The following is a 27,362-nucleotide window of genomic DNA, read 5'->3' on the forward strand; positions in this document are numbered from 1 at the left end:
AAGAGGCAAACCCTAATCTCGTTTATTGTATAAACGGCTCTTCTCTTTGAGAAGAAACACACGAAAATCATTAGCTCCCTTTTTCTTCAGACGAACATAGAATCCTTCTAGCAATTTGGCTTACGATTTCTATGCCTAGATTCGTAAGTGTCCTCTTGGATAATCCTAGACTGAATTTCTTGCAACCTAGGCATAAGGTAGAAATATCAGTTCGGAAAGTGTTCACACAATCCAAGTGGTATCCAGATCTCCAACATAAACCCTAATTCATCCAACAAATTCTACCCTTTGTTGCATTTAATTCCATCCTTTTGTTGCATTTAATTTCATGGTAGGTTAACTAATAATGAGATGTATTTTGGTAAAATGGATATTATTTTTAGAAGTAGACTATTATTTTGGGACAAACCAAAAATGAAACATGGACTATTAATAGGGGACGGATGGAGATTTATATTGAGTATTTTTTTGAGTTTTTGTGTATAATTTTATATATTTAGAAAACTCGAGCGGAACCGAAGACAATCCGAAGATTAAAGGAATTTTGAGGGCTTGGCAACAATTTATTTGGGCTTGGAGATGATGATGACAAAGGATGAAAGAAGATGAAGACTTGGGTTTTTATTTGGGCTAAGGTGCTTGATTTGGGGTTTTGTGGAAGCTAGACAATTTATTTGGGCTAAGGTGCTTGGCCCATTTTGGGAGGAGTTTTAGAGTTAAATTTTGGGTTTTGTGGAAGCTCGATAAAGAAGACAAAGGAGACAAGGAGATCAAGGCAAAAAACGACGTATGCATGCAAGTCAAAGGCTACAAGGCCATCTCATGCACCCCGAGTCAACATTACACCTGTTTTGGGGTGTAAGGTGGGTATCTTTCTTATCGACAAACATACTAGCGGAGAGCGGAGACCTTCCTTCGAGGAAATTTTTTTGGGGTTCATGAAGCTTTTGAAGTGCTTGATTCATCTTGTTTGATTTGTGGATGTTTGTTTATATTAATTTCACTTTTATATCGTAGCCACCAGTGGCTAAAAACATTGGCGTAATCTATGAACACTTACTTTTAGTTTCTCATCTTTGAATGCAATTTTCATATGAATTTCCAAGTCATTCGTATGTTTTTGTTCATAAGTTTAAATGATTGAATGATAATAGTTAGTTTTCTTGATTACTTAATAGATCTTCAAAACAATTAGTAACAAATAGTTTTTATGGATGTTTTCATCTAATTTTTAAACCATGAAATTGAGTTATCCAAAATAGAATGTATCTGTTTCAAAACAATTGCATGTTCGAGTACTAATATAAATTGATTTTGCAGTTCACGAAAAACACATTGTGCATAGGATCTTTTTTTCAAACATAAAACGTCTTTGTGAAGTATTCATTAAAGTGAAGTGCCTTTATGACATTTTGGAAGTTTAGCATTAGCGCCAACCATGACCAAATTCGATCATTCTCCGTACAACTTTTTCCATATGCCCAACTAAATGAAATTCACCAAGTTTGGGTGGAGTCCTTTCATTTTCGAAGTAGCAATTTTTTTTGGTAGGTGATTTTATTTGATAGTTTCAAGGCTTTTCATCGATTAAATCAAAAGAGCCTATTTTGCTTTACAAAAACAAAATGACGTCTTTACCAAGGCATGAATAGCAAAATTTAAGTTTTTGACAACTACATAAGTTAATATCATGGATCAGCAAACCGCCAAATTTATAACCAAAGCCGACAATTAATGATGTTATGATCAAGTATCATGGCCCACATAGTCTCCGGTTATGAAATCTCAATCCATAACTTCAACATCGCATGTCATTTGTTTATGATATGTTTATGAACTTATGATCAACTTGTTTTAAAAAAGTCATGTGTTTTGAATGACATTATCACATTATAGCACATAGTTATTGCTACCATCATGTGATAGAAAACTATTATCACACCAACATAAAACGAACCCACCCTGTGTTTGTCTTTAAGCAATTACATTTCTGTTTAAATGTCTATTTCGAGTTGTAAAATCAATTTGATGGATGTTTACTTTCAATTTGGTCATGCTATAACTTTGGGCAAAAAAAATCATAACTAACAAAACAAATGGGATGGACCTTAAGGCACTTTTGTCATGTGGGTTGAACAGTCTATTCACGGATAAACAAGAGAACAACTTCATAGTCCCAAAGTCTATATGAAAAATTTTAATGTGGTTGGAACTTACTCATATACATGCAATGATTATATTGTAACAAATCAAAAAAACCAACCAGCGTGATTAACATACTTGCTAACAATTTATTTGTGATTCTTCATTGTTGTAGTATTTTGTTTCCTTTCTTTCTTTCTAGAACAAAGAAATAAATACAGTTGTCAGTTGGTTACCTGAACCTCACTCCAGCTGGCCTGTTAATTCTCCATTATTATCTTCTTCTGGATCAAGTTCTTGCTCGACAGATTTAACCTGGAATTGGAAAAGCAAGCAGCAAAGTCAGGAAAGTCAACAACAACAGATGAAGAGCAGAAATGGATAATTGTTACCTCTGGTACATAATGCATGAGCATATTTTCAATGCCTGATTTGAGGGTGACAGATGAGCTAGGGCACCCACTACATGCTCCTTGCATTTTTAGCTTCACAACTCCCGTCTCTCTGATAATTAATTTAGATTAGAAGATTAGGTTAAAATTTAAATAAATAAATAAATAATGAACTAGTCAGTCAGTGATACGCACGGATCAAATCCTATGTATTCGATATCCCCACCATCGTCCTGCACAGCAGGTCGTATACGAGTTTCCAAAAGTTCTTTAATCATTGCAACAATTTCCGAGTCATCCTGATATACCAAAACAGATATACATTTCATTTCAGACGGATGCAATATAATCATTTATATCTATATGGTTGTTGGCAACAACATGGATGAGAAAAAGATATGAATCTGATCCAAATAAAAAGCATCTTGGGATCAAATTCATTGCTCATGTACATACAAACTCAAAGATAAATCAAAACCCTAAACTATCTACCTTCAAAAATTCAGACCAATTCCAATCCACAACTCACAAAATTCAGCAGAATCGGCAGGAAGAGGACTTGATAACCTCCATCCTGCGAGAGCTGCAAAAAAGAAGTGGGCTTTCAATGGGCTTTTCTTGGCCCAAACCCATATCAACGATCGTTTACGGGCCTATTTTTCAACGTTCAGACCATATTTTTGTTGGGACTCTTTCGGGCCAGATTGGGAAGAAATAACGGCTATAAAAGATTTTGGAAGCAGCCTCCCCTTTACCCAACAATGGAAATTGGGTATTTTACTATTTTTATTGCTGTAACTTAGGTAACATTTTGATTATATTAATTTTTCTGTCAGAATTTCTTCACTCTTATGCAATATATATATATATATATATATATATATATATATATTGTTATGTAATGTATGTGTATGTGTATATGTATATAAACATGTAGTATGTATTAATTACTGTAATTATTATATTCCATCACACGGACCATTTATATTTTCACTGTATGTAATGTGTGAGCATGAGTATGAGTATATGTATGTAATATATGTGTATGTAATGTATATGTATTTTATTGTAATGTATGTAATTTTGTGTAATTAGTATATGTATATATGTAATATATGTAATATTGCATGTATAATTGTATATGTAATGTACATCATAAATTCATATGCCATTGCATTGCAGAGACCATTTTCTGTTTTCTATTGTAAGTGAATGACTGATGATATTCCATATTTCCATCGCAAATAACCGACGTGTTCTGTTTTTGTTTTACGTAGTATAGAATGGCAAGTAAAAAAGAAGTCAATCCCAAATGGATTTACGAGACGTTAGTTGAAGGAACAAGACTCTGTGGAATGCAACTTTTGTTTCATTGTTTCAAAAGGAGGGATTACAAGACACAAGCATCACCTTGCTTGTGATTCCACCGACGTATCAAAATGTGGCAAGGTACCAAGCGATGTCAAAAAAACTATTTGAAGAAAGTTTTGAAAAGAATGAGTTAATGGGAGATGTGATCCATAGTGTACCTCACTTTGATGATGTAGTCGACTTAGAGAAAAGCGATAAGGAAATGCCTACAGCCTACTAATAGTAGTGGGTTTCAATCGAAAGGCAAGAGGCCCGCTTCGTCCGACGGCTCAACCGTGAATAGTAAAAAGGTAAAAGGGCCTTTGGATATAATATTCAATCCATTTAGCCTAGCAGGGAAGAAAAACAGGCACTCGGTTGGAACCTCCAAACATAGTGAAGTCCAAAAAGATTTAAGACTTAGAGTGACCCAAAAGATTGCCCGTTGGATGTATGATGTGGGTCTTCCCTTCAATGTTGTGAAGTATGAAAGTTTGGCCCTGCACTAGAAGCGCGCGATGGCTCTACATGGTTGCGGTATGAAACCGCCTAGCTATCATGAAGAATGTGTTCCAATGGTGAATCTAGAGATGGAACACACAAAGAAACTTTTAAGAGATAATGTTATAATGAGAGCGAAAAAAAGACATACGGATGTGTTGAGTGAAGAAATGGAGAACAGACTAGAACCAGAACAACAGAACAGTTGCTAGGAGTTCGATCCAGGAATCAAGAAAAAGAAGTGTTGATTAAGGTGTTGTTTGTTTTTACGAAGCGAAAATGTCTGAAGTCTGCGGACCACCTCTGCAACCCTCTGTCTCCTACCGCTGGTAAAGCTAGCAGTCTAATAAAATTTCTGCATGTTAAGACAGCAGACTAATACGTAGCAGAAGAGGTGGACCAAACGGCTGCAGCATGTAATAAAAAGTTTATTTGTTTTTTAACGTCTGCAGACTGCTGCAATAAGTTAAAGTAAGGTGTGAAGAGATTTGAAGCAGATTGTCTAGTGTTGAGCCACGCAGCACACGCACAACAGTTTTTAAGTTAGAAGTCTTCTGAAAAACAAACGGCTGCGAATGGTCAAGTGTTGCGCGTGTGCTGCGCAGTGCAGCAATAAGTGATCAGAAGTGCTTTTTTAGAAAAAACAAACAGCACCTAAGTGAAAGAACCTACCACAGAAACAAGCTACATGAGAGGATTTTCACAACATTAACAAGTTGTTCCTGGTTTTCCACCTTGAGAACAAGGTGGATTTGTAGGGTGGGGTAATGCTAAACCTCCAATTCACTACACTTATGCCAGGAGGGGAAAATCAGGAAATCCAGCTCAAAAAGAAATAATGCCCTAGTCAGTAAAGGGTAAAGTTGGCATCATACTTTTTAGTAGTCGGTTGTTGTGCTGCTATTAATATTGGAAGTAGCAGGAAGGCATGTTTTAGCACCTCGAATAGCTAGAGAGCTTTCTATCTTGTTTCTTTTATTGTTCATGAATCATATGAGAAAAAGTCGGATACCTTCTTAAATCCTTATTGCCTTATTACTTTTATGTTCTTGTGTTATTTGTTGAATCTAAGGTTTCAATGTGTGCAAGGAATAGCTAGACATGAGAGTGTTGATACAAATGGTTACAAGTGATGAGATGATGGAAGCTTCTAAACAACCACTCCCTATGATAGAAATAGAACTTGGTTATGCAATCCCACCTTTGGCATAATTTACAACAGGATTGCAGACCCTTTTTCATCTTAGGAAGGCGATGTTAGTGGTTCCAAAGATCAATGATAAAGGTTTAAAGGGTATGAGAATAGTTCAACAAATACTAATAAGTGGATATCCGTATAAATAGCCGCCAATTATGAAAGCAAATGACTATAAGAATAAGATCAGATGGCTAGCAACACAAAAACCTAGAGAATATACAATTTAACATCAATAAGGACCTACAAAAAAATAGATTTTCCATAAAACTTTTGTATGTACTCTTAACTCTGATTAATGATGCATGTGAGGACACTTTACAATGACACAATAAAACAAACATACTAGAGGGAACAATAAACATAAAACAAACAATATAATCAAGAGAGGTTAAAAGGGGAAAAGAAGCTTGAATTTCAGTAAAGTGAAGATGCATGATCATCAGAGAAGGAAACCCAAATGGGTATCTTTCCTGTGTCAGAGATGCTCTCCAAAGAGACAACCACCTGTCCAAGCTAACACCGTAAACTTGCAACAGACTGACTCAAAATGCAAAAGACTGAATGATTCGATAATCGTAAGATGATTTTAGATTAGGCGCAAAACAAAAAATAATAAATATTTCATTTGGGTCCCTCCATTTTTTCCCTTGTTTTATATACGACCCATTCATCACATTCTCTATCAATACCATCGTTTTGAAATAGAGGCTTGTCCTCAAGCCTAGAGTTTGTAAAACAGTCCAAATCGTGAGAGTTCCAAGATCCTTTGTCATCTTCCCAGATTCAACAATGCCAATGCATGTTACCTCAAGTTTTTCATTGAAATCAAGAAGCTTAGAACTGTTATCCAATTTTGCCTAGTGCGCTAGCCCATAGTCCATACAAAGATCGAGGCTATGCTAATTGTGCTGGTTTCCCCTCCCTTTTTGTGCACCTTGTAATGACGTGTCACGGTACCATGGGTTACTTCAGCTTCAATGGTCTTTCCATTAGGACACTCCAAAAATGATATCATCAATCCAAGAGAGATCTGAAACCTTGAGCTAAGAAATCAAGTTAAACATCACCATCATAATTTTTGCATGCCCATACATACCTTCCATCACTCTTGAGAGCATAGGCAACCATGACATCAATAAGATGATGTTCATACCATATATAAGCAGCCTCAAACTTTGACTTCTAGTTATTTTCGTAAACCTCTTGAAACATGTTATTGAATCTTCCATCAAACTGAGGGTGGTATTCTTGGTGCTAAGATAAACTGATCATTTTTTTATTAGTTGTGTTAATGAGGTTTAAGCAAAAGCAGCAATGGACTCATCGGTGTTGTATATTGACAAAGCTGCCCCTCCAGCACCAATGAAATTGTAAGCCTCCAAGTTTATCTTTTCACCTTATCCTTCATGAACAAACACAAAACTTCGATTTCCAAGAAGCTTTAATCACTGCATTAGTAGTTTTGTATTGATCACCAAATGCATGGCTTCCAATGAATATAGGCTTTGTCTACCCTGTGTCGTCAAAGGAATAAGCTAAATCTTTGATATAGGGAAGAGTGTTATAGGAAGATTGGCTTGAATCCACAGACGACAGACAATAATTGAGTCATTTGATCCTTGTTAAACTTAAACTTCATAACATATAGTTTTGCATCAAACAATGCCATTTCTCCGGCAGGAATGGAGCTTGAAATCTAAATGTTTAGGGATTTCTTATAGTTGGACGGGGTTAATAACTAACAAATACTCGTTTTCTTCACAAGCAGGCTCGGGTTTTTGTTGCCTTCTAGATTGCACTATGAGATAACACTGATAAACATTGACTAGTATACAACTCCATTTAGCAGTGCCAGTGGAAGAACAAGGCGTTAAAGCTATATTGTGATCCGGAGAATTAGGAGGCATTAATCCCAAAAAAACATGCATACATTTGTATGGAAAAAGAATTAACTATGTATCTTGCTTCGATTAGTGATATTCAACATTGATTTCACTCCCCTAAAAAACACCGACTTACCAATCTCGATAGAGGGTAGTAGTTTCTTCACTGAACAATCCACATGTTCCTGGAACAATCCTGGATGATCCCTCATTTAATCTAGCGTGTAACTCCTCCTACTCGGCAATCTCAACCACGAAAGAATCTCGATGATTGAACTAGCGAGTGAATAGATTAGTTCGTATCATACGTCTTGACTGCAGTATGACCAAAATGGAAATTGGGTCGGTTCTGGTATTTGTTGGTATGGTTGAGCTTATCAATGGGCTGGTCCATCCCTTTTGGGCTAGGTTTCCGGGAACAGTTGGAAGCGGACCCCAAACATCGCTTGACCCCTTCGTCTTAGCTTTTTTACCTAAACAATAAGTGGAAAATGATGTTCTGGTGGCGACATGGCGAGCCAAATCCATGGTTCGGTCACATGTCAGCGTACGAAGTGTACATACCGATTTCTCCACGCCCGGTTGTAGACTACGTAAAAACATCTCTAAGGATTGATTTGGAATCAAGTCTGATAGAGCCTTGAATTTCTTAATGTAATCCTCAAAATCTAATTCATGGAAGTAGAGTTCGACAATCCAATCGGTAATCCAATCTCTAGGGTCGGCGCTTGGAGAGGTGCTTCATTAGGAGTGAAGTCATCAGTGATGGTGGCTCCTCTAAAGGGTTGTGTTTCTACTTCGGTGGCAAGTACATATGGTTTCCCTCCTTGCTTCTAAAATATGAGCATCCTTTTCTCCAGATATATGGGAAACTTATTCACTACCTTCTTCATGGAGTTCACTAAAGATGTTAATTCCCTAAGTTGTCCTGACAAGGACTTACGCTTCTCCTCATGGGAATCCACCTAGCTTCAAGCCGTATTGATAGAAACAATAACCAGGAAACAAACAAAGATAATCAAAAGAGAGGGTAAAGGGGGGAAAAGAAGCTTAAAGTGAAGATGCAGATACAATATGATAATCATAGAATGAAACCTAAATGGTTATCCTTCCTGCCCTAATCAGTGAGGCTCTCCAAAGAGACAACCCCCTGCCCAAGCTAACATCGTAGACTCGAAATGCAAAAGACTAAATAATTCAATAGCCCGAATATTACAGTTATTTATACTAGCCTAGGGATGATTTCAGATCGGGAGCAAAACAAAAAATAATAAATATTTCAATTTGGTCCCTCCAATTTTCCCCCTGTTTTATATAAGACCCATTCTTTATCACATTCTCTATCATATCCTAAGGTGATTATTACTAATACTATTCCTATTGTTTGTTAGAATAACTGGATGTAATCATGTAGGATTGGAAAAGAGAGGAAGTTTAACATACTTCATGAATAGCTGTATCCATAGAAGCTGCAGTAGTTGAGTCCAGAAACAGTGGGTTCCCAGATGAATAGAAGTCCATAATTGCTGCAAATATTTCGGGTTTTAGAAAATCCCAGGTAGCATCTTCTGACTTGGTTACAGTCACAAAATCTGAACCAAAGAAAACACGAGTAACCCCTGCACCAACATATAAGAGCATGTACTCAGTTCAACCATATTTGATAATTACCACTCGAGATCAGTAAGCAACAACATAACATAACATAACATAAGAGAAGAGAAGAGAAGAAAAGCTGACCATCAATTCCATAGAGGGCCTTTGCCAGTGGTGAATTCATAGCAGTGCGGGCATTTGGGAAGTCTGCACTTCCAACTTCCATGACTGGTTTCCCAGGATAAAACATCAATGATAAAGGATTAGGAGTAGATTGTGTTTGAATAAACATACTCCTCTTCTGCCCTGTCCAAATTAATGTCACAACACACCCATTTGAAAGACTGGAAATGCATATATTTTTAACATACCAAAACCAAAATATCACTGCATTGCATAATACAGATTCCATAGCAAATAATTTTGAAAGAAACCTCAAGCGAGTATATTATTAACTTATCTTGTAACAACTACATTTCTTTTTTTTTTAAGTTTTTTCTTGCTCAAACTCTTGATGAACAATCGAAATTAACAGATGAATCAAAGATTAAGGATGTGTATGTAGTTTTCGCAATTATGTTACCTATATAAGAAACGAAAGGTATCTACATTTTTTTTTATGTAGGGAACATACCAACTCTTTAGAGTTTAGATATATCCATGTTAGGTATCTAAGCAGTTATCGCAGTCACAAATCATATAAATGCTTGGTATCTTTGGATATATCCATGCTTGGTATCTAAAAATGGATATATGTTGCTGGAATGTGTTATATGGGATTGGATGAATTAGTGGTTAACAAGGGTTTCCGTAATGTTGCAACCAAGTATAAATTCTACATATTATGGATGTACCTTTGAGATTCATGCTTTTGGGTTCTTAGAAAAGGGTTATCTTCGAGTAGATGATACAAATATTAAACTCATGAAAAGATCTTGCTGCAACTCTAATTATGAGTGGAAAATTGATAGTTAAACCAATAAGCTGATTTTATTAATGTGATATTAATAGTGTTTAAGCACTATATTGCAAGTGTAAGCGATTTAGAAGGGGTTAGGGACCGAAGTAATGAAATGATAAGAATGAAGTGGGAAAAATCACAATGTTGACTCAGATTTCCAAATGGAATTTATGTAAATGACCATGATTAAAAAACAAACAGTGTTCAAAAACTAAAAGATAACACTGAAGAAAACTAGTTCCTTTGCTTGGACAAGTTATCAGCGAAGTAATTTACATTTTACAACACCAGTGATAAAAGAAATCTCCTTAATCTTTTACTTCCTGAGAAAAACCTCAATTATTTTGGGGTAGGACAGCTGCATTGAACTTCATTTTTCAAGTCTAACCTAGCTTTCTCATATTTACCAAACAACAAAAAGAATTAAGATCATACAAAATAATCTAAGCGAAACCTTCGCGGAGAGAATAAGATCAAACGAATCAGTTTAAACATTAACAGATAAGAGATGTCATTCACATGTAGTTCATTATAGTTGTAAATTCGAACCAACTAACCTACAAAATTGCCTAATCCAGATGAGGCAGGCGCGGGGAGAACAACAGGTCTAGAAATCGACGATGTAACACGAAAAGAAACATTGTTCGAAGAAGAAACAATAAATAGACGGCGAGAGGTATGCCGTGCAGCAGCGTTATCAATGTAGGGTTCCAACCTTCGGCCAATATGGGCTCGATGTCCTGCTACCAATCTCTGCAAACCCCTCATCATTCAGTGTGGCTCCTGAAATCCAAATCAACAATGAAAATCTGTTTGAAGCAAGAAAACCTCCAAAGTTTATAAAGCCCTAATTCTTGTTTGATTGAATTTTAAAAGAAAACGAAGATGAAGGGTAGAAAACACAAAGAAAACAGAGTAACAGTTTGAATTTTGTCCCTGTGGTTTACATACGCACAGTTTTGGTCCACTTTTTTTTCCGACACTCACAACTTGTCCAAAATGGGATTCTTTTTTTTTTTTGGTTGTGGTCCTTGAAATTTTTGAAAGCCTCTCACCTCTCTCTAAACATCATCATCTCCTTCAGCAAGCCCATTTTTAGTTGTCTTTGTCGTACGATGTCGCTGCCACTTACTGGCTCTGTCGAACATAAAAGTCGAAGAAACATATCTGCATAATCTAAAAACATACAAAACACACGTCTAAATGGAAGCACCAGCAGAAAAGACGGTTTCGACAAAGCATAAACCCTCAGTGCCCATAGTCAACCACCTCCGCATTAGCACCGTCGTTGTGCGTTGTTGGCAAATCTGGAAACGGATCTAAAAATTCAAACGGACATGTCTCTCTCTCCCTACCAAATCTGAAAATGGATATATCAAGGGTTCTGGTGGCCTAAATGTTAAACCCGTATTTTTCATAAACATTAAAATTTTAAATTCTGGGAAAATATCATAAATTACATGTCATCACAAAAACCAGAGTTTCAAAAATCTTTAAAAGTATTCCTAGAAACATGAACGGGTGTTACCAGTTCATATCATAACCATAATTAAAGCGACAAGGATAAAACATGATACAGAAAGTCTAGTTTGATGTCCTTGATGCTTCTAAGCCCTCACACTCTATAGATTGCTACTTGAACCTGTAAACACATGGAAACAATATTTATCACACAATAAGTATGGTGAGTTATAATATAACATAACATATAATACATTCATACAACAATTCTCATACTTCACAGTTCACATTTTCTAGCTAGTCACATAAGTGACCATATATCTATACATTTACCTGATGATAAACATGACGGGTTATTAGGGTTACAATTACAATGCACTAAGCGGAAAACATTTAAACAATTCAAATGATTAGGGCACATGCAACCTGATAGGATCTATGTCTTTCACATATAAGCAACATACTATGAATTGTTATCATACAAAACTTTTCCTATGAAAAACTAATTCATAAGAATAAGAAACTTACCTTGAAGATTGTTATTGCAAACAATCTTGAATTCCTTCTTGAAAAACTCCTGGAAGCAAGCACCACAAGTGTCGCACCTCTAATGGTTCACACATAAACCCTAGCAACAAGGAGCTTGAAGAGGGAGAGGAAAAGAGTAGGAATTTCGGCCCTAAGCCTCTAAAGGAATGTCATGGCCGAAATTCTAAGGCTAAGGGTCTTTTTTATATAGTTAAGGTAGTTTTGTGCCAAAGCTAGAGTTTAAAGAGGAAACCCTAATCTCTTTGTTTGGTGACCAAGCAGCCCATTCCCCTCTATCAATGGGCTTGGACGAAATTCCTTGGGTTTGCCCAAGTGATTTTTCGTCCACCTCATCCAGTGAGGTCCATGGGCTCCTTTCCTCAACTTTCAATAAATAATCAATCAGACCCTGCACTTTTAATTAATCCAATTAATTTCTGATTAATGATTAATTAATTAATAATATCTATATTATACTCATAATATATTAACAAACTATTTATTTTGATTTCCAATTAATTTATTAACCATATAATAAATTAATAAATCAGTCTCTCTCTTTCTAAAAGTTATCCTATTCAATTGACAGGTTTGAGGGCAACCCAAAAGGATTGTGCTACTCTCAATTCAAGTATATATCAATTATAGTTATGGGCTTAGACACCCAATCCAATAGTCTCCCACTTGGATAAGTTTGTAACTATAATTGCTAGTATAACTTCCAAACTGATCAACAATTTGTAGCTTCCAAAAGTTGTTGTTGAACTCTGACCCAGTCAGTTACGTGTCATAAGATAAGTGATGTGTGTGGAATGCACTAGTCTTAATCCTACTTTTTAATATAAATTAGACACACAAAAGGCAGTGTACCTGTCGATTGGTGGTATAGTTTGGCAAGCAGGGTATCGAACACAGGGAACAACAATTAAGCTAATTTGTAACACCGTAAATTTTTGAATAATTTTTTCATTTTAAAACCATAAAAATATCATACCACATTTCACAAAAATCTCGTTTATTTAATTTACAAATTGCGACTCCATAATTGTTGATTAAAACCCAGAATCCTCAAAACAAAACTCTATCACTAGTGTGTACAATCCAGCCGGTGCCTTCCCGTGATCCTGAGAAAACCTGAAACACATAACACACAACACGGTAAGCATGAAGCTTAGTGAGTTCCCCAAAATACCACACACCCAGCTCATTAGCCACTCGAGGCTATGGTACTGTAAGACCCTCCGGTCAATGTGTCTCAGTGGGACCCTCCAGTCCCATAACTCGGGTGGATCCTCCAATCCTAACTCTGTAAGCTCAACATAATATACAACATAAATCGCAAAGACATAATGTAGGTGTTGGATTAGTGTCTAAGTCCATAACTATAATTGGTATGTACTTGACCCGACTCGGCATGGTCCATTTGGGTTGCATGGCATCGGAACATTTGGATAGACCATTTATGAGGAAAAGACATTTTGTGACATATTAATATATTATAAGTTCTAATATATTAATATGAAATCATGTTATTTAATTAGTATTGATCAAGAATTAATTTGGACTTAATTTAGTGATCAAAAAGAGACTAATTAAATATATGGGGATTGATTGTGTAAATCATTCATTCTTATATATGTGGGCTTATGATCCAAGATTCATTTATGTTGGGTTTAACCCATGTGGTGATCCATGGATACTCCATGGAGGTTAAAACCCATGGAGCATAAGGAATGGGTAAAGTCATGAGTTACATGGTGTAACCCTAATAGCCACACTATATAAGAACCCCTTTAGTTCAAGAAATTGGCACTAGTGATACATATTTTGAGGGCTAGCCGATTTGAACATGTATGTCTTCTTCTCATGGTTATTCCAAGAGTTCATGATGTTGTGTGAACCATTTGAGGTGTCACACTTGGGGCACTAGGCTCTCAAGCTTCATGGAGTCAAGCAACAACAACAAGGTATGTATTCTATCTATTTTATTATCCTAGTATCAATGTTTTGGTATGCTAGTTAGGATAATACCTTGGATAATCATATTTGCATGTATAATAGAGAAAACATAGATCCAAGGTATTTAGGGTTGCATGTACACTTATGAGTGTTAGAATGCTCAAAACCCAACAGTGGTATCAGAGCCTAGGCTTGTTTTCAATTATACTTGATGCAAATTGCTGAAAAATGCTGAAAAAGTCGAATTTCGGGCATTCTGGGCATTGGACTCGCCGAGTCCACTGATGAACTCGCCGAGTCCATGAAGAAAATCATCCTACTCGGCGAGTAGGTTGATACACTCGACGAGTAGGAGCCCCATACAGCATATTTTCGAGTTTTTTGGCTAGAAATGGACTAGAAACATTACCCTAAGATGTTTTTGAACTTATAAACTTGTTTTTGATGTGGCAATGTTCATACTAATCCAATTTCAAAGATAATTGTCAATAGATTCATGTTTTGTATTAGTTTAGTGATTAAGCTAATTACATGGAAAAGTTTGATTTGAATTATCTTGTTCTTATGAGTTGCTTAGATTAATAGAAAAGTTAATTGATTATGTGTTTTCAATCCATTTTAATCTAAGAGTTGATTCTAAAATGTGTTTTTGTAACTTGTCCTCAAGTTATATGAAAAGTCACATTTAAGTTTCATAAAACTCATAAAAGTTGACAATGGTTACAAAAATGAAGAGTCTTGTCCTCAAGTTATGGAACTTGAAGAGTTTTTTTTTAATTAAAACTACTTTAAACACATAAGTTATGGAATTAATTAGTTTTGAATAGTTTCAAAACTTGCCCTCAAGTTTTGGAATTTGAAAAGTTTTCTCTTATGAATACTTTAATTCCAAGTTAAGCCCTTAGAATTTTAAAAGTTAAAATTCAACCCTTATACTTTATAATATTATAAGTTAATAATATATATATATATATATATATATATATATATATATATATATATGTATAAGAGAAAGTCAGTCTTACCGTTAGTAGGCCTCATTCACGAAGCCGGTCTATAAGGGGGGTATAAGGTTGCTGCCTATAAAATGGCAGTTTAATGGGTGTCCACTCTCACCCACCGCTTCCTTGACTGGTGGAGGGTCGTTAGCCGAACGGGTAGGACAAGGACTAGAAATCTCCCTTCATTAAAAGTATTAATGATAAATACTAAGTAACTAAACCTTTTATAAATTCCCAATCTTAGTTACTTAGGAAAATGTGAATTTGGTGCTAACCCATGAAATTACACTTTGCACTTTGTTTAAGTCGGTTAGTGGAGCGTGTGTGGTTAACCGGCACACTAACTCGTATTTAACAAGGTAGGCAAAGGGTAACTTAATGTTTATCATAGTATCGATGGAGCGTGTGTGGTTAACCGGCACATCGATTGAAGGGTAAACACTTAAGGGTACCAAGTATATTTGCATGGTTATTCACACCTTGTTTTGTGATCCTCGGCATCCCAGTCACAAAACCTGAAGGGCACACTCGAGATTGAAACATGTCATTGAACAGTTCAATGAATCTCAAAAGAATCTAGGAGTTTCAAAACCAATTAAAACCTAATAATACATTTCGTTTATCTTGGTGGAAATTGGTGAATCGTCATTCACCTACCTTCAAATATTTTATAGCTTGGATTACGGCATCCCTCTTCCAAGTTATAAAAGTATTGTGTTGGGTCCTAGCCTTAATATTTCATATTGGGTGTTATATTAAGGACTTTAAATCAACTATCTTGAATATCTCCCAAAAAATGATCTTCCCAAATCTCTTGAAACAAGTTTTCCTAAAATGAAGATGATGTCCCATGGAAATCATACTTCTTTCACCTCCTCCAATTATTCTCCCTAACCCACAAGTTCCTGAAAAGTTTAAGGTCACTCAAGCCCTATTGGCAAGCAAAGGTCTATGTGTGATCACATCTTGGAGATGTAGTCAGATATTGACAAGCCGGGAGAGTTGGGTGTCAAAGTCTTGAGAAAGTTGGTGACTCAACTATTTTCTAAGTCACATAGTGAGTTCCTTTGGGACTCCTATGAAACAGACTATGACAAGACCCTTAATGATCTTATCTATTTGCTAAGATCAACTTCCTAAAACTTTATGGACATTGACAATGATGACATTGGATATCCAGTAAAGCTCTCTCTTCCCAATGGAAAGGGATCGGCCATAGTCAACTCGATTGACCAAATGGTAAAGAGAACGGCTAAGTCTGAGATAGTCCCATTATCAAGGGTCTATTGCCAAAGAAATGGGCATTGGTTGCGAAGCTGCCAAATTTACCTAAGGATATTAAAGTCAATAAGTTTGACTCTACTTCGGGTAAACTCCACTATCTAACTCTGCTAAATTTCTATTATGAGATTCTTGATACATGATGTGACTGGGTCACATGTTGATGTTTTAAGAATCAAAGAAAAAGTGAAGAAACTTAAAGAAAGAATATGTTGAATCTGATGGCATAGATGGATTTCTATCGCATAGTTTGAAGATCGGATTCTTGAGCTACTTCTTAAGAGTTATGATATATTGCTTAGGAATAAATAACAACAAAGTTTTCATGTGCTTTTGCATTGTAAGGATAGTTTTTCCGCAAAGTTTTAAAATAAAGGAAATTTTTTTTTTTTATTTTAAAATATCCTTACAATGGCATTTGTGAAAACTTTTGTTGCTTATAAGATTCCATTAAAGAGCAAGAGTGGAAATATGAATTTGATTCTTTCATTTGTGGTAGTGTCTAAATTTACCAAATAAGGAAAGATTCTCATCACCTAAGTTTCAGTTGGATAGAAACTTGGAATCATGCAAGTTGTATAGCATGATGAATAAGAACTTTCAAGCATTGGAAAAATTAAGACTAACTACTTGTTCACATGGATGTGTGAGTCAAGTAAAGGATCGAGTACACATTCTTGTGCACTGATCAAGCCCACCACAAATAATCGTTAAGACTATTATTTACTAAAATTCAGTAAATATGGTTATACTTACAAGCTTAAGTGTAATTTTGAGACATTGGAAAAGGTTTCAATGTATGGCAGAGCGAATAAGAAGAATCAACTTAGGCATAAAGATAAAAGTTTCTCAAATCTGAAAAGATGGGAGAGTACTTTAGTATCATGTTATATAATCATCTTAATGATTAAGAGACCTTATCACAATTCATCCTCTAAGTGCATTCTGGTAGCTAAGAAGAGGAGCTATGAATTGTTGAAGTGGTTAAATCAAGAAGATGATTTATACTTCGTTCCAAAAACAATTCTTAGAGTTATACTCTAAGATTGTAACTTGAGTGACATGTCTTAAAGAAGGTTTAAAACACTTGTCAAATGTAAGAGTAAAAGTTTTCTACTCTTGTACATTTGAAATTGGTAAGTTGTGATGTTTTGGATAAAACAAAGACCAACTAAGGCCAATTGTGTGAAGTGTTTGTCTTGATTAGAATCCACACTATCTCTTGAATATCTGACAAGAAAGTCTTATATGTCAAGAGGACAGTGGGAGTCTTAAAGGTTTTGAAAGTCTCAAGAACTAATCAAGAATAAAACATGAAGTTCTTCACTAGCACACGACTTGAGGTTTATAACCTATCGTGTCGACATGTCTGTGCCTATTCAAGTTGGCTTTGCATAGGAGTTCTGAGAGTTCTCAATTGGTTGCACAGCTACTTGGAAGCAATGGCAGGCCCTTGAGCTGCCAAATGGCAAGAATTTAAGATTGCACAAGTTTAATCCATATAAGTGTGGATTTGTCAGTAACCTTGTCTTGTGATTATGGTTTTGACAAAATTCATATGGATAGGAACTCATACACCATAAAATCTAAGTGTCATAAGGTTTCTTTCCGATTCATGAAAATGATGGTGAGGAAACACTTTCACTAAGTAGATTTTAGCTAGATAGCAATTGTGATATTTGCATTCTCAAAGTCGTTAGTGGAGCGTGTGTGGTTAACCAGCACACTAACATGGACTTGTGAGAAGTGGTAAAGGTCTAAACAATCGAGACTGTGATTACGACATCCCTTTTCATAGTTCTTAAAATTGTTTAGACACAACTGTGAGCTATCTAAGATAAGGTGTATGATATTGATAAAGTTTTATCAAAGCAATCTAGTATCAGAAATTTGAACTTTGGTAAGAAAGTCAATAAATTATTGATTTCTAGAAGTCCAGTTGATTTCTGATTACATGTCAAAGCTAGTGGGAGCATAAGTGTTATGCTAATAATCATCATGTTAGTGGGAGCATGATAATTATGATAAAGGTTGCAAGTTAGCAATGTTAATTATAGAAAACAAAAGTTTCAATTTGTGAGGCTGCAGGGGTTGAAAAAGTTGTTTTGCTATAATTAAGGGAGAGGAAATTATACTTCATTTCAATTCTAAAAGCTTAGATTGAGATTTTAATCGTATTTAGTCAAGGATATATATATGAATTTCATGTTGGAATGGCTCAACATAAGGAAATTCTATATATGGGTCCATTATTTGCGTTCTAAAATTCGATTATGATTATGGCATCCCTTTTCATAATCTGAATTATGAGAACTTGGCAAATAGAAATGGAAATGTTATAGCAAAAGACTGGTTTAGTCTTTATGTGAGACATCATGACTCGTGTCCCATATGCTTCAGATATAGGATCGATTACATGTGTTATATTTATCCTTTCTAAAATTTTCCAAATGCCTGGGGCATTAAGAAGGGAAAAGGTCTAGAACTGGATATGACTAAAAGGATTAAGCAATTGTCGAGGACAATCTAAGGTTTACCAAAGATTGGTTGCTCAAGGACAGTTGGAAGTATAGTGATAATTCTGGAAGGACCATATTGACATAATCTGTAAGGAGGCAACTCTTGTTCAGAAGTGATAGTCAAAATGGAATATGGAAATGTTTCAAAGTTGGAAATTATTCAATCTGTGTAAGATTAGGAAACTTAATGCAAGAAGGATATTTCCAAGGAGCTGATCTCCTTTGGAATGCTCTGTAATGGTTGTTGTCAAGTCTTTCTGACTCTATGCATAATCATTACAGGAGGATCAATGCATATAAGTTTAGAATCTAACAAATTTCAGTAAATGGCATGAATTTGGAATTCTTGCATTTGCAGTAAGGATTTGGGACTGTGAAAGAGGATCATTGGAGTTATGTTCAATTGATCTAATTCACAAAGTGAAGATCGTAGACAAACATAGTATGCATACTTGGTGTATGGCATGACTAGTGTTTAGAAAACATAGTGTACATGCTTGGAGCATGGGACAACTATTGTTTTAAATTCAAGAATAAAGTTGATAGCTGAAACAGTATACAATGAATAATGTGTAATCATATGGTGATAAATAAAAGGTGTTTTATTTATGTTCATAGGTTTTGATACCATATTAGATTCTATTATTGTGTTTCATTTTGCATGTTTTGACTTCCAGAATAACTAGGTCGTTCTTCCTGATTGACTAAGTTATTCAAACTATCCACAGTCGGTCATATGTTGGAAGTAGATATGAATCAAGACTGTCATGGGTTGGCTTGTAGAGGTCTAAGATGTTGGACAAGGGGCTACAACACTCATGAGTGCTCATAAGTTCTGAGTATTGGATTCAACCCGCGCTCATTGGAATCACTTCATGGATTTTATCACGAGTGATCATGAGACGATAATATCTTATATTCTTCAAACCTAGAGATATGAGTTGTTACTATGAGGTGGTTGTACATTGATTGCACGAAAACGCATTCGGTAACTCGGTGTTATAAAACGTGCCTTTGTGTATGATTCAACAAGTAGTAGAACAAGCCATATGAGTCGAAGTTTATCCATTCCTTTTACCTTCGGGATAAAAGCGATATCTGTGGGCCCCTCGATGATTTGGTGATGACAAATGTAAGTGCTCGGCCGGGCCTGAACTGATTTGATTTGTTCAATTAGTCAATCGTCATAAATCGGAAATCGGGAAACAACAAATGGACAGAGAGAATGATTATAATCCATGTCTCAGTCCATATGATATCTAGAATGGAGGAATATATGGTCCCTTATCTAATGGACAAGTCATTGACAAAGGTCAGAGTTCATCTACAAGGTCAGAGTTCGACAGCGGCTTTTGAGAGCTACGATTGCCAGTTGGTTCCTGAAGTCATACGCAATAATAGTTTTAGACTTATCCAAGTGGGAGACTGTTGGATTAGTGTCTAAGTCCATAACTATAATTGGTATGTACTTGACCCGACTCGGCATGGTCCATTTGGGTTGCATGGCATCGGAACATTTGGATAGACCATTTATGAGGAAAAGACATTTTGTGACATATTAATATATTATAAGTTCTAATATATTAATATGAAATCATGTTATTTAATTAGTATTGATCAAGAATTAATTTGGACTTAATTTAGTGATCAAAAAGAGACTAATTAAATATATGGGGATTGATTGTGTAAATCATTCATTCTTATATATGTGGGCTTATGATCCAAGATTCATTTATGTTGGGTTTAACCCATGTGGTGATCCATGGATACTCCATGGAGGTTAAAACCCATGGAGCATAAGGAATGGGTAAAGTCATGAGTTACATGGTGTAACCCTAATAGCCACACTATATAAGAACCCCTTTAGTTCAAGAAATTGGCACTAGTGATACATATTTTGAGGGCTAGCCGATTTAAACATGTATGTCTTCTTCTCATGGTTATTCCAAGAGTTCATGATGTTGTGTGAACCATTTGAGGTGTCACACTTGGGGCACTAGGCTCTCAAGCTTCATGGAGTCAAGCAACAACAACAAGGTATGTATTCTATCTATTTTATTATCCTAGTATCAATGTTTTGGTATGCTAGTTAGGATAATACCTTGGATAATCATATTTGCATGTATAATAGAGAAAACATAGATCCAAGGTATTTAAGGTTGCATGTACACTTAGGAGTGTTAGAATGCTCAAAACCCAACAGTAGGATATCGCAACACTCAATATAAGCACATAAGATACTCTGGTCACACATAGATCACTACTCATAGTATAGTGAGAAGACTCACCTCGAAGCAAGCAAGCAGTTATCCTCATACTTGAATCTCGAACTAGCCTTCGCCTAACACATAGGGTAAATATCTCTAATCAATACTCGAATTTTCAACTCTAAGTAACCTAAAAGTTACTCTTTCTCTCTCTACTCGGGAATTGGGTAAAAGACCATTTTACCCCTCCATGATCTCCATTACTCACGATTGACTCAACCCTAAAGTCAACAGAAGTTGGACTCGAGTCAACAGTCCTTGTTTGATCCGACTCGTCGAGTGCACTCATGCAACTCATCGAGTCCACGCACATCCTCAGAAGTCTCGTGAAGGTCCAGCTTAGCTCGTCGATTTGACCCCCAACTCGCCGAGTTATCGCATGATCAAGCTCATCGGGACAAACCCTCACCGACTCGTCGAGTCAGCCTATGGACTCGGCAAGTTCCTTCGATCTGATTTCCCATTCAGACGTCCAAAGTCAGATCTATCATTCCAAACCCTAGATCTAGCCCTTTAAGACACAAGAGTCACATAAAGTCTCGACCTTTACGTTCATGCATGGCATGAATACCTCAAAAATGCCAATACAAAGCCCTTCAAGGGTTTGGTGCTCAAGGTCTATTCTATAACTCAATAAAGCTTGGATCTCTGGTCTCTCAAGTCCTTCTATAGTCCAGATCTGAGGTTTCAACCTCAAGATATGCTCAAATAACTCATTGCCAAGAATAGATGGGAGAAAACCCTCAAAATCTCCCTAAACTAAGATCTCACAAAGGAAAGGTCAAGATAGGAGTTTTTACCTTTACACTGAAGCTAACCACTGAAGAAATCTGGATCTACAGCCCCTCCTTGATTGAACACACCAAGCTCTCCAAATCTCCTTCAAAGGATGCACAAACCACTCAAATTAGCTCCTCACTCACTCTCTAGCTCTAATGGCGATTAGGGTTTGTTCTCAGGGGTGTAGGGTAACTGGTGAGGCGTAAATGGGGGGATTTGTCCCCTTATATAGGCCCCAACCCCGGGAAATTAGGGTTTCTCTGCCCAGCACCTACTCGGCGAGTCGGTTCTCTGACTCGTCGAGGCTACTCATTAATTCCACGCGAGCAACTCGAATCGAATCGGCGAGTCGGACCCTCAACTCGACTCGACTCGGCGAGTTGGACCCTCAACTCGTCGAGTCTCTCCATAAATCTCAAAATTAAAATACTCAATAATATACCTGAAAATACGGATGTTACATAATTACTAACATTATCTAAAAACAAGCAATAAAAGAAAGGGTCTTCTCTAGTTTTGCAAGACTAGAAACTTAAGTACTTAACTAATACTTAACTAAGCAACTAACAGCTAAGCAAACGAAAATCAAATAAATTCAATAATGGAAAAGACTTCTGTTTTGAATCCTCAAAACAAAACTCTATCACTAGTGTGTACAATCCAGCCGGTGCCTTCCCGTGATCCTGAGAAAACCTGAAACACATAACACACAACACGGTAAGCATGAAGCTTAGTGAGTTCCCCAAAATACCACACACCCAGCTCATTAGCCACTCGAGGCTATGGTACTGTAAGACCCTCCGGTCAATGTGTCTCAGTGGGACCCTCCAGTCCCATAACTCGGGTGGATCCTCCAATCCTAACTCTGTAAGCTCAACATAATATACAACATAAATCGCAAAGACATAATGTAGGATATCGCAACACTCAATATAAGCACATAAGATACTCTGGTCACACATAGATCACTACTCATAGTATAGTGAGAAGACTCACCTCGAAGCAAGCAAGCAGTCATCCTCATATTTGAATCTCGAACTAGCCTTCGCCTAACACATAGGGTAAATATCTCTAATCAATACTCGAATTTTCAACTCTAAGTAACCCAAAAGTTACTCTTTCTCTCTCTACTCGGGAATTGGGTAAAAGTCCATTTTACCCCTCCATGATCTCCATTACTCACGATTAACTCAACCCTAAAGTCAACAGAAGTTGGACTCGAGTCAACAGTCCTTGTTTGACCCGACTCGTCGAGTGCAATCATGCAACTCGTCGAGTCCACGCACATCCTCAGAAGTCTCGTGAAGGTCCAGCTTAGCTCGTCGATTTGACCCCCAACTCGCCGAGTTATCGCATGATCAAGCTCATCGGGACAAACCCTCACCGACTCGTCGAGTCAGCCTATGGACTCGGCAAGTTCCTTCGATCTGATTTCCCATTCAGACGTCCAAAGTCAGATCTATCACTCCAAACCCTAGATCTAGCCCTTTAAGACACAAGAGTCACATAAAGTCTCGACCTTTACGTTCATGCATGGCATGAATACCTCAAAAATGCCAATACAAAGCCCTTCAAGGGTTTGGTGCTCAAGGTCTAGTCTATAACTCAATAAAGCTTGGATCTCCGGTCTCTTAAGTCCTTCTATAGTCCAGATCTGAGGTTTCAACCTCAAGATATGCTCAAATAACTCATTGCCAAGAATAGATGGGAGAAAACCCTCAAAATCTCCCTAAACTAAGATCTCACAAAGGAAAGGTCAAGATAGGAGTTTTTACCTTTACACTGAAGCTAACCACTGAAGAAATCTGGATCTACAGCCCCTCCTTGATTGAACACACCAAGCTCTCCAAATCTCCTTCAAAGGATGCACAAACCACTCAAATTAGCTCCTCACTCACTCTCTAGCTCTAATGGCGATTAGGGTTTGTTCTCAGGGGTGTAGGGTAACTGGTGAGGCGTAAATGGGGGGATTTGTCCCCTTATATAGGCCCCAACCCCACGAAATTAGGGTTTCTCTGCCCAACACCTACTCGGCGAGTCGGTTCTCTGACTCGTCGAGGCTACTCATTAATTCCACGCGAGCAACTCGAATCGAATCGGCGAGTTGGACCCTCAACTCGACTCGACTTGGCGAGTTGGACCCTCAACTCGTCGAGTCTCTCCATAAATCTCAAAATTAAAATACTCAATAATATACCTGAAAATACGGATGTTACATAATTACTAACATTATCTAAAAACAAGCAATAAAAGAAAGGGTTTTCTCTAGTTTTGCAAGACTAGAAACTTAAGTACTTAACTAATACTTAACTAAGCAACTAACAGCTAAGCAAACGGAAATCAAATAAATTCAATAATGGAAAAGACTTCTGTTTAGGTTTTAAATCATTTATTCATATGGTTGATTTTATGACAAGTGCAATGGATTAATTGGCATTGGCTACCGATTAGTGTGATTAGGTTCACGTTCGCTATTACTAATCCTTAGAAAACAGATTAATTTAAACAGTGGCCAAGTGATTAAACTAATAGATTTCCTAGTTCATTGATTCGGGTTAAGTAAGACTTGTAGTAGCCAATCAAATTGCTAATCCAATTAACCTCTTGTTGATGGTTCGTCACACAAGCTCACACATTAATTTACCTATTTTCTAATTAACCCTAGTTTCACGTTCGCTATTCCTAGGCATATAACAATGTTTTCACACAAATCATATGAGATTAGAAATTAAGAGATGTTCATGCAACTTAATATGCTGGTTAATTAACAGAAAATAGTTGTAGTTAACACATAAGGTTCTTTAACAAGCTTAACAAAACAAAATTACCAAATTAAATTAATCCAATCATGAAATCAAACCATATTCATAAAGTCATCTATCCTAAATAGAAGTTATGAGTTTTTAGCTCATAATTAAAGTAGAAAACAACTCAAAAACGAAGTCAATTGATGCAAACATAGTTTAATTAAAAAGATTAAGTAAAGAATACACTGAATTGCCTTGATCTCCCCAAAATCGAATGCTTAGACTTGATCTTCAAGTTCCAGAGCTCCAGCAACAACTTGAATCGCAAATTAACCTTCAAGGGTTCCAGAGAGAAGTCCCAAATTCGTGAGTTAAAACCCTTTATATAGTTTCTGAAAACAGGGGCTACTGGTCGAGTCCATAGACCGACTCGGCGAGTCCCCCACTTGAAATCTGTATGCAGCAAGGAATCTTATTTGTTCGCGAATCTTCGAACCTACTCGGCGAGTAGGCACCCAACTCGCCGAGTTCTTCAGGTTTTTTTTTCTTTCTTTCTGTTGAATCATAAAAGTGACCCTCTTGAACTCAGCTACCGCAACCATCTCAGCTACCGCAACCATCTTTCTACCGCAACCGCTTCAGCACCCGGAGTCAATCTTGTTCATCAGCAACCGCATCAGCAACCTGAGTCAGCTACCGCAGTCAACTTAGCTAGATTACGTTATTTGTCTTTTATGTAATACACTCTATTATCCAGTATGCCTTGCACGACTGCTTATAGAGTTGTAATCTAGTGTAGTTTCTAAGTCTCTATAAATAGAGACTTACTCTCTTTGTATTCAAAGAGATAAGAAAAGGAACCGATAACTTATGAATTCTATCTGAATACACATTCTGAAGTTATCTCTCTTATCTTTCTTCACTCATATCTTCTTACTTAAATCTTATCATAATCCTGTTGATCATAATCCCTCTTCGGAGCAAGTCTTTAAGACTTAATCACTAAGCTTGATCTTCCTTATTAACTTGGAGTGAATGCATTCCTTGTTATGAATCAGCTTAAGTGTCTTCTTGATATAACAATTGCTGTCATTTCCATTCCTTTACATTTCCGCAACTAACTCTCTAACTATCTAACTATATTATTGTTGAGCTTTTAGATCCTTTGAGATTAACTATTCCGCATTATACTTGTTCTAACTTTTGTTCAAGTGTGTCCCCAAGTTTTTCTCTCAACAATTGGTATCAGAGCCAAAGTGGTTGCTTTTTGAAAACGGAACTCTGATTTTTCAAAGAGCCTTCTATACCACTAAAGCTCATTTCTTCAAAACAAAAAAAACAATTTCAAAATGGCACAATCATTATCTCTAAATTTTTCCAACAGTGTCGGTGGTTCTAACCGAGCCCCAATACTAGTCGCAAATGAATATCATCACTGGTCACAAAGAATGGAAAGGTACTTGAGAAGACTGGGTAGAAATGTATGGCGATCCGTAGAAGAAGGACCACATGTTCCAGTCCTTACACCAGTCCAAACTGACGGCGCTGCAACCAGGCTAGGAGGAGGTCAACCAGCCATGAGTCGTCCCACCAAGGATGATCTCGATAAAATGGAAAATGATGTTGTTGCTTTTTATGAAATCTCTTGCGGAGTTGCTCCTGACAACTTCGATATTATCATAAATTGCAAATCAGCGAAAGAGATCTGGGATGTTCTCAAAAACCTGTACGAAGGCTCAGAACAAGCACAAGATAAGAAGCTTACTACCGCACTCAACGAGTTCAACAACTTCAAAGCTCATACTGGAGAAAGTTTGGAAGACTCCTTCAAAAGGTTCAACCTGATAGTCACCAAGTTATCCAATGCGGGCACCATCCGCAGTAACCATGAAATCAATCTTCAGTTTCTTAATGGTTTGGGCAGACATTGGACTACGGCCAAGATGATAGTCTAAGGCGATAGAAAGATTCACTCCCTGTCACTTTACAAGCTCTATGGAGAGCTGCAAGCTCAAGAATCCACCGTACTCAAAGACTGTGCTGACTTCGGAGGACCACTTGCTCTCATAGCACAAGCTCCACCGCAGTCACCTTACCCTTCCTCGTATGACACTCTACCGTAGTCATACGAAGCGGATTATGAATATGATGATGAAGAAGATTTTCAGAAGGCTATTGCTCTGGTTAGCCAACAGTTCAACCATCTACCACCTCCTTCCTTCCGCAAGAATCAGCAGTTCAACAAACCTCCATTCAACCGTAACTTCGGTTCTCAGAATAACTACTCTCGATTTCCCAAAAGTTCTCATCCACCACCGCAATCTCAGAATATTCAACCAAAGGAGGTACCGCAGTCTCCTCAAATCACTGACTCTGGTACTCCTTCAGAAGACAAGACTGATGTTGTAATTTGTCACAAATGCAACAAAGAGAATCACTTTGCACGAGATTGTAAGGCCAATGTAGTAAAAGACAGAGCATTCTACCTTAGAATGGCTCAAGAGTTGGAAGACAAAGAAAAAGTTGAAAAGGCAAGGGCATACGTGGCCCATGTCAAAAGAGACCATCAAGTCTGGTCATCCGGAGACGAAGATGAGGCCATCAGCAGTGTCAAAGGAAAAGGGAAAATCTGCATGCTGGCCACTGCGGATGATGATGGGTCTACAATGTTGAACAAGAACTACTGCTACATGGCAAAGGATGGAACACTAAGCATCGTCGAACAGGTAAAACTCATGATCCAAACTCTAAACTATAGCATGCATGACCGTCAGCCTTACATAGATGATCTTAATG

General features: G+C 36.9%; 1 protein-coding gene and 1 pseudogene across 1 annotated transcript; both read right to left on the reverse strand.

Annotated features, from left to right (window-relative positions):
* Nucleotides 1–2,151: 2,151 nt before the first annotated feature.
* LOC145160906 (nifU-like protein 4, mitochondrial) lies at nt 2,152–10,901 on the reverse strand. Its single transcript, XM_079080279.1, has 6 exons — nt 10,581–10,901; nt 9,207–9,368; nt 8,910–9,085; nt 2,730–2,833; nt 2,535–2,646; nt 2,152–2,457 (listed from the first exon to the last, which is right to left on the reverse strand). The coding sequence occupies exons 1-6, from the start codon at nt 10,792–10,794 to the stop codon at nt 2,386–2,388; spliced, it is 840 nt and encodes a 279-aa protein (XP_078936405.1). The 5' UTR covers nt 10,795–10,901; the 3' UTR covers nt 2,152–2,385.
* On the reverse strand, nt 6,022–7,252 carry LOC145156185 (isocitrate dehydrogenase [NADP] pseudogene; annotated as a pseudogene).
* Nucleotides 10,902–27,362: the final 16,461 nt, after the last annotated feature.

This window comes from Lactuca virosa, chromosome 2 (genome assembly GCF_052849685.1).
Source record: "Lactuca virosa cultivar CGN04683 chromosome 2, Lactuca_virosa_CGN04683_v6, whole genome shotgun sequence".
NCBI lineage: Eukaryota > Viridiplantae > Streptophyta > Magnoliopsida > Asterales > Asteraceae > Lactuca > Lactuca virosa.

What these genes read in the sequence shown, in the direction of transcription:
- LOC145160906 (XM_079080279.1), bottom strand. Translation starts at nt 10,794, where the DNA reads ATGATGAGGGGTTTGCAGAGATTGGTAGCAGGACATCGAGCCCATATT. An exon ending in TGGATTAGGCAATTTTGTAG is followed by an intron (nt 9,369 to 10,580) that starts GTTAGTTGGTTC and finishes TAATTTGGACAG; the next exon opens with GGCAGAAGAGGAGTATGTTT. An exon ending in GAATACATAGGATTTGATCC is followed by an intron (nt 2,647 to 2,729) that starts GTGCGTATCACT and finishes ATTAATTATCAG; the next exon opens with AGAGACGGGAGTTGTGAAGC.